Here is a 12635-nt window from a genome sequence, read left to right on the forward strand (position 1 = left end):
TAAAGTCCTCAACTTAGCACTTAAAGCACTTCATAGCTATAAATTTCCTTTACAGAATGACAGCACATTACTTCATGAACTTCATTTTCCAGCCAAAATAGCCTATTAGCTTATCCTCCAACTCAGCAATCTATCCCCTACTTCTAAACATTTTGCATAGACTTCCCCAATTCCCCAATAACTCCTCCTTCACCTCTACCTTTGGTAATACCTTGTTTCCTTCAGTTCAGCTCACTTTCATTTCCAATGGGAAATCTTTCCTAATCTCCCAATTAATTAGTGACCTCTCCTTCCTCAAGTTATTTGCAATCCCCTAATGGGATGCAAAGTGCTTCAAGGCAGGGACTTTTGCTTTGTTTTGTCTTTGTGTCCCTAGCACCTTGATTCTTGCATATAGTAGATTCTTGTCAAATGTTTGTTGTGTTGGATTAGACTAAATTAGAACCTATGTTCCCTAAGAAAAGAATTATACAACTAACTCTTAGATGTATTTAACACATTTCTTTTCAAGAGCAAATTGTTTTTCAAAGATAGTCTCTCTCTGACCATCACATCATTCCTTTGAGGCTTCAATTACATATCACTATAAATTTGCACTCTAAGGAAATACAAGCACAGATGGGATATTGAAACTCAGAAAAATTAAGTGATTTTCCCAACCAGATCCTACATGGGCTAATCAACACTTCAGTCCAACACTTGCCTGAGACTCACCAACCTGTGACATTGACAGTACCTTCAACACACTTTTGTTGTTGATGAGTGGAAGGTTATTGTCCTGAGGAGGGATCTTTGCCACATCAGTTGCATTCTTCCTCCCATGATTGTCCAGACAAGGAAATGAAGTAATACTGTTGTTTGCTTTCTGTAAAAAGAGAAATCCTTTGAACTTTAACCAAGAAGTCATCTCCAGCATTCTACTTACCCCAAGGCTATGATTAATCCAGCCCAGTCCTAAACCTACTCTTAAAACTCTCCAGAGGAAGGGCATTCTATAGCTTCTTTCCAATATCTTCTAGTGTTTCATAATTCAAAAGGGGGAAATCTTTGCTAATACTTAATACAAACCCCTCTGATTCTAACAGAAGCTTCCATATCCTCTACATTCTTGATTTAGAGTTATCCCATTGAATCAATTCATCAGTTGGTCAATTAAAACTACATAAATCTAAAATCAGTTTTAGTTTGTAAGGATGATCAATTGTGGAAGACTTTGCTGCTCTCATCAAAACAACCTATGACCCAAGACAATTCCAAAGGACTGGGATAAAAAATGCCATCCACCTGCAGGGAGAGAACTGATAAACTCTGAATGAAGATTGAAGTATATTTTTAAAACTCTCTTTATTTTTTTTGTTTGTTATCTTTTGCTACATGGCTAATATGGAAATATGCTTTCCATGACTTCAAATGTATAATTAATATCATATTGTTTGCTCTCTCAAAGGGTAGAGGAGAGGCGAGAGGGAAGGAAAGAATTTAGAACTCACAATTTTAAAAAATGAATGTTAAAAATCATGCATATGTAATTGGGAAATATTTAATAATATATTTATTTAATATATATGTAATATAATAGCATAATATATAATTAATATTAATGCTAATAATATTTAATATATAACTATATATATTTTAAAATATATTAAAATCAGTGTTAATTTAGGAATTGTGGGAAGAGGACAAAAGATAGATGGTAATGTCTAGAGGAGCTAGAAAATTTCCAGTGTGTTGTGTCCAGATACCTGGAAAAGGCACCCTCATCCTACTCTGTACTAGTGAAAAAGAACCAAATACCAGAACTCTCTACCTTACGGAAATATCTGTTCAGCCTCAGGTTCCTGTGCTTGGCAGTTGGTTGTTGGTTTTGAGCCTTACTGTCCATTTGGGATAACTGAAAGATAGAATTAAGAGTGCTTAGAGTTGCTTCATCCCTTGAGCCCCTGCTCAAAAATCTTTGATGGATCATTGCCCACATAATCTAAACTGCTTTGACTGCTATTCAATTGTGGAAATATTCAAACTTCCACAATTTGGCTCAAACCTTACTTTCTAATTTTGGTGTAGCCTAAGGTAGGCACTTGTGGCACAGGAATAGAGCACTGATGTTATATCAAAAGACCTATATTTATATGCTGACTCTTACTTATTACCCTCCCCTAATCCCACACACATTCTCCCCACTAAATTTCTTTCCATGTGGTGGGACAGCTAGGTGAAGTTGGAAAACAGCAAGCTTGGAGTCAGGAGGGTCTGAGTTCAAATTCAGCCTCACACACTCCCTAGCTGTGTGACCCTGGGCAAGTCACTTAACTCCAATTGCCTTCCTGCTCCCCCCCAAAAGAAACAATCTTGCCCATCCTGCAAAGCACAGTTTTAATCCCACATTTCTATGAAGCCTTTCCCCAGTCCTAAGAGTATTGTACCATCTAGCACTTGTTGTTTATCTCAGTCTGTAAGATTTTTCTGGCACCTACATTTCCCCATCCAGATAGGAAATTTCCTGATGTAGGAATCACATTTTATACTATTCTATATATCTTCTAACATCTGATATTCTTGCTATTAACATATAAGTAATATATACCTTGCTATTGTAGAATCAGGTCACTTTTGCCAAGGAAAGGAAAGGAAAGGAAAGGGAAGGGAAGGGAAGGGAAGGGAAGGGAAGGGAAGGGAAGGGAAGGGAAGGGAAGGAAAGGAAAGGAAAGGAAAGGAAAGGAAAGGAAAGGAAAGGAAAGGAAAGGAAAGGAAAGGAAAGGAAAGGAAAGGAAAGGAAAGGAAAGGAAAGGAAAGGAAGGAAAGGAAAGGAAAGGAAAGGAAAAAGGAAAGGAGCCAGTAAATCTGAAGTCAACTGGTCATCTTTTGGTCCATTGCAAGTCATGCCATCATTTCTCTGATGGCACACTTTTGCCTCACCCCATCCAATTCTGTCTTAGGTCCCCAGCATTAATAGATCTGTGCACACTAGGATATTGTAACTATGTCAGTGCCTCTAACCTAAGTTAACATTCAAATGTACCAAGAGTTTCCTTGAGGCCCATTCGTGGCCCTTTGGAAAGTGTGATTATAGTCTTTACAGTCACCTATAGTATCCAGAAGAAGTAGGAAGTAGAGTGTGATGTTCCTCATTCAAAAAAGAAGAAAAAGAAAACTTCATCCCTTGGGTAAATCCTAAATATATGACTCTGGGGTCCTTCAGTTGCTTGTGATCACTATATGGAGGAATTACCCTAAATCCCATGCTCCAATTTAGAATCCAATATAAAGTTAACACTTATGATCTCATCAACACCCATCTCATTTACACTGGAGATGAACTGATAGGTCTGTATGTGAGATGATCCTAATGCATCTTCAAGGAAGCTGTCCCCTTCTTAGTGCACTGCCCTCTCCCATTCCCCAGAGGCAGCAGTTTCACCAGGTGGATGTAGCTTGGGGAGGTACTTCCTGGACATCCCATCTTCACATGGGGACTTTTAGAAGACTAGTAAAGACCAAACCCTCATAACTACTGCATATGTTAGCACAGTGGGAGAGTGGAGGTTGAGCTAAAGAGAATTGAAGTCATTAAGGACTTCATAAAACATAAGTTTGATAGACAATTAGGCTTAGCTAGGTCACTGAAGTGCCCCTGAGGTCTTTCACACAGGGCCAACTGTAAACAGACTTTGACCAAGCATTGTGCAGGGTACTACACAATACAGCATAGACCTTCTAACTCCTACTCCAGCCCTCTTTTTTCACATAGTCAAGTAGAGGAATTTTTCCATCGTACTAGGCAACCAGCTATGCCAGTGGGTGCCAAAGTGAATCTGTGCCCTATAGTTGGGTCTTTGTTGAGAAGAGAAGCCTAGACCAAGGAGTCAGAATGTTAGTGCTTTTAATCAAAAACCATTACAAAAATTCCCCAGAATAAGATGCCATGATGCCTCCTTCCAAATAAATTATAACATTAAAAAACTGAGTAAAATGTTATGGAATCTTGAACTAGAAAAATCCTTAGAGATGATCTAGAGTCTAGATAATAATCCTTTTAATAAAAAGTAAAGTTTGGATTCAGTCAAAAGGCTGCACCTGAGGTCCTAAAGAACCTCAAGGCCCCAGGTTCCCTACCCCTAGACCAACTGCCTACATTCCACAGATGGGAAGAGAGATGGAAGCCATTGTCCAAGTCCATACAAACTGTAAAGTCAATCTGGGGATTTGGACCTAAGTACTCTTATGAGAAATACAGTGCTCTTTCAACAAAACCACACTGACTGAGACATCACAATGTCATCATAACTGCTGCCTCTAAAAGTTATAAACATGCCAACACCAAGCAACCTACCTGTTTTGGAATTGTTCTTGAATGCACATCAGACAAAATTACTCCAGGAAACTTCTGGTGTTGTGGCAGATACATAGAACAAAGTAAAAGGTAAAATTAAAGACACTAGCTCAAGAATTCCAGAAACACAGGCTCCTGGGGAAGGGTGGGGAGGTTTGGGAGCTCTGAAAAATCCCAAATCTGACGCCTCCCTGCCTCAACTGTGATGGTGAGTTTTATCACATCAGGGCCAAAAGGAATAACGAAATAAGACCCACCATGGCAAATCCCTGCTCCAGTCCTGGTGCTTTTCATTCATTCCCTTATACACTCATTAAAACTTATGGGTTTATGACCAAGTGATCACTATTTATTCCAAGTGTTACTCTCTCTCCCCCTTTACCTCATCCCTACTCTGGCCTTTGGCTGAAAAACAGAGACTTCTTACCCTTATAGAGGTGAGGTTGTGTTTCTTTCTTGATTTCAGAATGGGAAAGGACGTCAAACTTCGTTTTCCTAGCTTTTTAGTATTCATTTTTGTCCTGCAGGAAATCAGGAGGGATTAAGAGAGAGAATGAATTAAAAATATGCATGGTGAAAAAAAAAAGTTCTGGGTCAAATAATCCCCAGGATTCAGGGCTAATGCAAAGGAAACTGGGGGAGGGAGATAAAAAAAGAAAGGAATGTATTCTTTCTCTTCTTTCTGCTCTCTTTGGGTGGAAAGATAAAAACACCAGAGGAAGGAAGACTGAGAACCCTTACTGCATAACACTGACACTACTAAGAACAGAACAGAAGAAAGAGCTGTCAAGAAAGTAGCTAGAATTTCAGGATATTCAAGCCAAAAAGATTCCACATTTTTTTGTTCATTTAAAAATCTTGGAACCCTACCTCCCACTCCTACCCTTCAGCGTCTGTATTCAGGAAGGGGCTATTTGGGCAGATGAAATGCCTGTTGATAACCAAAAAAGGAGACAACCAAGCTGGACCTCTGCTCCAACTATTGCCTATTTTTCAATGGTCTTTGTTCTTTTCCAACAGACACCAGAATCCAAAAAAGTTGAGTGGGGGGGATCTCCTCTCAGTTTAGACATTTTAAGTAGTCATATTGCTTTATGGAGGCTTTAAATGTCACTGACATGGTATCAAAAGACCTAAGTTGAAAACCCTTCTCTGACACTTACTAATCATAGGGCCTTAAGAAAGTCATCTAACCCCCAGGACATTCACAATGATCCATCACATCTCCTAGCAGATGCTATAGGCCTCCAGGTTAGGCACTAATGAATTTGATGGAATGGAATGGGACAGGGAGATGAATCGTTGCAAATGTGATTGGGCTTAGTATCCATTCTAGCAGTTCTGATGATTTTCCCAAGCATCTGAGATCTTTGATCTTCCTGTATCTGTGGGTCATTGCAATCAGAACCTCCCTGACAAGACAAGGGCAGAAAACAACAAAGCTACCCCTAACAGGCATTAGTTTGCTTGCTGAAAAAGCCAATAGCTTCCTTTTCTCCCATCATATATATGGCGCAGGGGATTAGAGGTTCAGTATGCTATTTATCTTTGTGAGAGGATGTCACTAAGCGTACATGATGCCCTAGGCTGAAAAGCCATACATAAAGAGAATTCCACATCACATTCCATATTATACTGACACAACCCTCTTGTGTCAATGGGGATATTAAAAACATAAAGGAGAGGAGAAAGAGAATGAAGGTAGAACCATGTTTTCTGCTTCAAAGTTAGAACTCTGTACAGCATCAAATAGAATAATGTGTAGCATAGATACTTTAACTGTGTTGAACTGGCTAAAGTTGGAGGGAGAAGTATTAAAAACTTACCAAGAGCTGGGCTGAAAAAAATCTGAGAAGGGTCCAGTCCAGTTTCAAGGGGACCCCTCAATGGAATTTGCAATAACTTTTCCAGTTTTGTTTTGGGAAATGCATAATTACAAGTGTCTCTATCAAGGATATAGGGTTTCCCTGTATGGGAACTCAAAGAGATGGAGATCCTTTTTCCATGAAGCAGACATATGAGTTATATTAGATACCTGCAGGAAGGGCACTACAGAAAGAGATAGCCACAAGGAGGGCTGACTGCGAAATCAGCGGAAACTAAGATAAGTTAACCACAAAGTGAACAGAGGGTGAGCTAAGGCAATGACACACATGGAAAGAATGATATCCTAGGGGATAACAAGAACTTCTAGTCTCAACCCAAGATGTAACATGAACTGGGAATTTGCAAAGGTATGAAAGGAGGTAAGACTTTGGGATAGATATTTGAGTGACATTTGGAGAAGCACTGTCTATGAAGCACATAGCCTCGTGTGTGTGTCTATGTGTGTATGTCTATGAATGCTACGATGGAAGATAAGTGAATGTGATGAGAAATGAGACTCAATTCCCCATAGGATCCTAAGTTTAGAGCTGAATAGAACATAGAGATTATCAAGTCCAACCCCTTTATTAACTGAGGTCCAAAGAGGTTAAGTCACTTACCAAAGATCACAAAACCAGTACGTGTCTGAGGCAGGATTTGAAGTCAGGTCTTCCTAACTCCACATCTGCAGTCTATCCACTGTCCTATTCTCCCTTGTAACTATTAGCTAGAGCTATGCAGGCTTAATAAAATGCTTAGATAAAACCCAAGTTTCTTTCCTCCCAGAAAGCTGTGGTGGAGAAGGAAGCAGAGCAACATCTTGGCATAGTCAGCAGGTTACCTAATTAACACCTGTTTGCCAATAGTGACAGTTTTTAGGGACATACCTAATCAATATAGAAATGGAGCCCTTGAATGATTTATTTGGTGGCAGCAATGATCTATGCTGCTTTATTGTAGAAGAAGCTTAGATAGCTTGGGGATTCTTGAAAAGACTGCCCCTTCTCCCATGAGAGGACCTGAGGGGATGAGTAAGGGCTATTTGTAACACTAAGTTCTAGGTGGTAAGGAATAATCTTCTAAGCCTTAGTGGGAAGTATGCAATTACTATGGAGGGAAACAGAAAAAGAAAGATGCCCTAAGAGATAAGTGGACTAACACTGGGCATTTTCCATTCATTAAGGAGAATGGAATTTGCCATTCCAAAGGCAGAGTGAGCTTGCTTTAGGAAGTGGCAGTGGAGCATGCCAGGAAAAAAAAATAGAAGTTTTTGAATTCTTTACTCACTGAGATGGATCCAACATGTGAATGATATAGGGACTGCTGAGATTCAAAGTCAACTCCCACGGCCCTATTGCCAGTTCTATATGGCTCTGATTCAGTCACCAAATGATTTGGTCTTGAGTTCAGACCAAATGAGGCAGATGCTAGAGGAAATGCAGCCAGCCTTGAACCATACTTGGCATGCCTCTGGCAATATGGTTCCATTGTAACTTAAACGGAACACAAATGTGAACATTAGGTCAGATAGACAACTGGGCATATTTGGAAGTCATCCTCGTGTGTGTGTGTGCATGTGTGTATGTCTATGTGCATGTGTATGTGTATAAAATCTTTAGTAGTTGGGAAGGTGCTACAAATGCCTGCACATATGCCCAGGTGATTAGACTCGTTTCACTCAGTGGTTGATGAGGGATGGAGAATCCAATGGAACAATCTAATGAGGAAGATAAAGAGTGAACAACGGAAGGTGGAGTTGGAACCATTAGCTATATATGTTGGGGAAGGAAGTGATACCCGTGTTGTTCCACATCCAGGACTCCCTATGGATCTGAGCTCAGCTTGGTCTCATTAAGGATGAAAATCCCTGAGATGTGAGAGCCCTGGGGGAGATAGAATAATAATACTCAGTATACTCAAAGTGATCTGTGATCTCATCGGTTCCAGAGTAACCTCCAAGGATGCAGAATCATAACTGATGTTATATAGCTCTAGCCTCATAACAACTTGATAAAATAAATATTACAGCTATTATTGTTCCCATTTACAGATAAGAAAACTAAATCTTAGGAAAACTAAATGACTTTGCCTATGGTCACACAATTAGCAAGCATGAGAGGCGAAAATCAAACAAAGGTCTCTTCTGACTCCCAAACCAGGCTCTTCCCACTTCCACTGGCTGGTCCAAGAAAACAGGCATAGCAACTGTCTGCAGCTAGATACAGGTTCAGGAGGCAGTACTATTCCCTATCTGGGAAGCAGTGCGCAAGGAAGGGGTATAAAATGGAAGAATTAATGATTTAGATAACCTTTTGGATATCCTCTGTGTGGAAAACAAAGGAAGGAGTTCTGTCTCTACAGGGTTAAAACTCCCAGCTTTAAATGATAACAGTTGATCAGAGTTGTGACCTAGCATGGTCAGGTGAAAGGTCAGAAACTTGTGTGCAGGCTTGACAAGCTGTTGAGGGGAAGCCTGTCAGAGAGGAGAACATGAAGTGAGGTATTCAGGAGGCTCCTTCTAGTCAACAGATGGTGAGGTGGGAGATTTGAATTGTGGAACAGCATAAAGGGGCTTGCATTGGTCTGAACAATTCGTAGTACTCTCCTAGGAGCTACATGGGAATGAGGGTAAAAATTAATGAAAGCTTTGCTGATTTCACAACAAGTATTGTTCTTTGTTTAAGGTGAGTACTCTCATACTAGGAAGTGTGCCCTCTTCATGTAAGGACCATAATTAAAGATTCTTCTTTCCCTCCGGACTTTAGTTTCATTATTGGGCTGGGTGTGAGCCTTACTCTAGATAGGGAGGAAGGTTGAGGGGGGACCCTATTTATAACACTCAGTAAAGCATAGATTTGCTGTACAGTGAAGGCTTGAGAAATAGGGAACAGACATGAATTGACTACAGAAAAATATTTTACAGAAAATACAGAAAAATTGACAATTCCCAAGTTAACTCTGTCAGGGAGGGAGATGGCTACTTCCTGGAGAGGTTCTTGGAACACTCCAGCATGCATATGGCCTTTCCTGAACTCATGGCTAATTGGTTAACCTAGGAGAGCTCTCCTCCAAAGACTTCCAGGTGACCATTAATTGCAACACCAAGTCAGTCTGTGGACTTGGGGATTAAAGAGCCATTTTATATTGGGTCATCAATCAACATGCTTAAATTTGTCCAAAAGGTAGTAAAGGAAATAGAGGTGAATGAATGGATTGATGCCAGAAGGAAATTAAATATAAGTAATCTAGCGGAGTCAAAGTATGAACTTACCAGAAGCATCCTGGCAGACTTGACAAGCATATTCTGGCAATGTAGTTTCATTACAACTTAAATGGAACACAAATGTTAAAATACTGGACTTAATTAACAATATATTGTAGGTTGAGGCTTCCCTTGACTTTCTTGATTTTATCTTACTTACTTACTTACTTACAACTTACTAACACATTAAGAGCCATAATCCCAAGAGAATGCCTGAGTGATGGAACCCACAGGTAATATGAGTAGTAGATGAATGAATTGAGTGTGAAACTGGTAACAGAGACAATAATAATCCCAATTCCAGGCTGACCAGAATAAGGCTGTGCTTCTTAAACTGTCAGTCAAGACCCCAAATGAAGTTGCAAAATATTTGGCAACAGTAAAAGGTTTCTGAATGTGCAACAACCAAAAAGTAATTCAAAATCAAAGACGTAATGAATCTGAGGCATTTCTGGCCTCACTTGCCTTTGTTGCATCACGCAACTTCACTGCAGCCTTAGCTCTGAACACAGAGCATGCACACTTTGTACTTCGATGCTCTTGGGCCATGCAACTCTGAAACGTGAAAAGGGAGTAAAGAACTAATTTATGAACTGATTTACCAAGGATATAAAGTTGCAAATTCCATTTTTAAAAAGTACCTAAACAGGAGGTAAAGACTCATTACTGACTTCTGAACATTGAATGGGCTACTCTTTACACCAGGGTTGCCAACTATGCAGAACTTCTGTGTGTCTTCCTGCCTGATTCAGGAAATCACTCAGGTCTAAACATTTCTAGTGCTTTTTTGGAACACCCTGCTGACATTAGTTTCCTGGGATAAAACCATCTTTGCATAGAAAACTGAATAATTAATTTAACCATGACTACCTTTCACAACTTACCAACACTCTTCCCTCAAACTCCAGATAATTTTAAAGCTTTGTGTTGAATTCACAATGTATACCATGAATTAATGAACTTTTTACTTGGTTATCTACCAGGGAAGGATGTGGTCGTACTCAACACATCTGTATTACTCATAATTGAAGGTAATTGGTGACAATATCCATCTATGCCTAAAATCTGGTACCTTTTGGGAAAGTAACCATATCCTGAGGTAATTGGTGAGACTGCTGAACTGAGAGCCTCTACTCACCTTGGTGAAAGAGGTACAATCCTACTTTCTGAAGCTGATTGGCTAAGGGGAGGGGATGGGAAGAGTAAAGATCTTCCCTACCCATTAATAGGCCTTAACACCTTTTGTTAATTTCTAACAGGCAAGGTTTCAAAGGATCCTGATTGCCCTCTGGCTCTGAAAATTGTATAAATACTCTGAGGGGAGGTTTTGTTTTGGGGCTTACTCATTGTAAGAATTTGGCCAGCTGAGACTCTGGGCAGCCACTAAGAACCTCCCACCTCTCCTCCCCAACCACTCCTTTGAAAACTCAGATGTTGGTGCTTCCCTCTGTGGTAACTAAGTATGCATTGCTTATGGTCAGACACTGAGAAGCTCTGTCTGTAGCTTGATCTTTGTTTCTCTGTTTATATTTTCTCTGAAGGGTGCTGACTCTTTCACCTGAACTGATAAGTGAATGATATATGAGCTTGATTAAAGTGATTGTTCATCCCTCAAAAGTTGCTTTCCTTTTAGAAAAGCAGATCTAAGAACCTGTACAACAGGCCCTCCTGTATATGTTGGGGTCCTTGTTGATACACATACTTGAGCAATCCATCAGCGATCCTTCAGAGGACTTCTTTTTGAGACAGAGCGAGAATGCATTTCTTTGACTACATTAAAGAACAGTTTGTCTGGAGACCCAGCTCTATCTTAAATCTAAGAAGGACTGTCAATTACCATTTATGCCACTTGCCAAGGTCTGACCATGGCTGCAATAGTGGTTGAGAAGAGAGAGTGCCAGTTGATCTCTACGTATATGGATCATGGGTCCTTCTTAGAAATGAAAATCTGGAGATTGTCAGTTAAATATCACCAAAAAAAAGTAAAATTTCTATGACTGGTCAGGATATCATTATGTAAGATCACCATAACCTTTGGGCTATGATATAGCATAGAGAATCACAAGCCTCAGGATTCACCTCCTCATGAATTTGCCAGTGGCCAGTTGTGAATATTGTTTCTGAGATTCCAAATCACTGGGCAATAGGTGCTTGAGTTATTAATAAAAGAGGCAATTCACTTCCCTTTTGCCATATATGATCCTATCATCAGTCAGTGGCACTGGTCCAAGATTATCAAAATCATCTCCCACAGGGCTTTAACCTGGACTTCCCTCTTATACTTCTGGGATGACATGGCAACTAAGGGAATGGAAGGTGCCTGGATTGTGGTGCCTGGGGTTCAAACCAGTGTAACAGCAAGCACCCTGACACACATCCAGGATGACCTGCTAGCACAGGTTCTTAGATCTGCTTTTCTAAAGAAAGCAACTTAAAAGGGGGTCAACAACCTATTTTAATTACATTCACCAATAGAGAAAATAGAACCAGAGAAATAAAGACCAACAGACAGGATTTCTAACTGACCATAAGCAATACATACATCACAGATCAACAGTTCCAATTGTCTGACCATTACATATGATAATGTTTAATGTAAAATTTTGGAATAATCTCTTTGTTCTCTCTGAAGCAAACTCAGAGGGTGCCTCTTCCTATGTCAACAAAGCCAGCCAAGGCTGACTCTACATTCCTTAGGAGACCTTTAACCTAAGACACTATCTTGAATAATGGGACTTTCCTTTATATCTTATTATCTATAGACATATACTATGTTATGGCATATTAATGGTAAAGAAAATATAGACATCTTAGGTCGTAATTTCTATTGAACTTTGTTTACCCTTTCCTATGTCAGTTATCTGTTTAGGGCAGGAAGCCTGCCACTCACTAGTGGTGGGATTTCCTTCCTTGTCACCGAGACATATGTTTACCCAGCCTGGAATCGCAAGGCCTGACCAACATTACTTTGTTAATTGTCTTGTCTTACTGAATTTATGATTTGTTCAACTAGGAGAGTTCCTTTCTCACGGCAAAATGTATATAAGCCAGAAGATTTCTGCACACTGGGTAGCCAGAACATTTCTGGCTCCATAATGCATTATGTTACCATTGTCTTTAATAGGGAATTGATTAATTAATTAATTAAATCATAAAATGTATGCATTTAGCCTG

The 12635-nt window shown here is 39.8% G+C and overlaps 1 protein-coding gene across 6 annotated transcripts in view; it reads right to left on the reverse strand.

Moving 5' to 3' along the window:
* The window catches only part of DYRK4 (dual specificity tyrosine phosphorylation regulated kinase 4), an 81661-nt gene that overhangs the window by 41150 nt on the left and 27876 nt on the right, over positions 1 to 12635 (reverse strand). For 3 of the 6 annotated variants that reach the window (XM_072653970.1, XM_072653974.1, XM_072653971.1), the window contains 4 exons: positions 4761 to 4854; positions 4334 to 4387; positions 1811 to 1894; positions 737 to 865 (listed from right to left, as the gene is read on the reverse strand). In XM_072653970.1, the coding sequence (XP_072510071.1) occupies positions 737 to 865; positions 1811 to 1894; positions 4334 to 4387; positions 4761 to 4847 (354 nt within the window). In that variant the 5' untranslated portion in view covers positions 4848 to 4854. Of the gene's footprint in view, positions 1 to 736; positions 866 to 1810; positions 1895 to 4333; positions 4388 to 4760; positions 4855 to 9926; positions 10015 to 12635 lie in introns of those variants that run through there. The other 3 variants (XM_072653969.1, XM_072653972.1, XM_072653973.1) reach the window with 3 other exon arrangements.

Source organism: Notamacropus eugenii, chromosome 3, assembly GCF_028372415.1.
Source record: "Notamacropus eugenii isolate mMacEug1 chromosome 3, mMacEug1.pri_v2, whole genome shotgun sequence".
Taxonomy (NCBI): Eukaryota; Metazoa; Chordata; class Mammalia; order Diprotodontia; family Macropodidae; genus Notamacropus; species Notamacropus eugenii.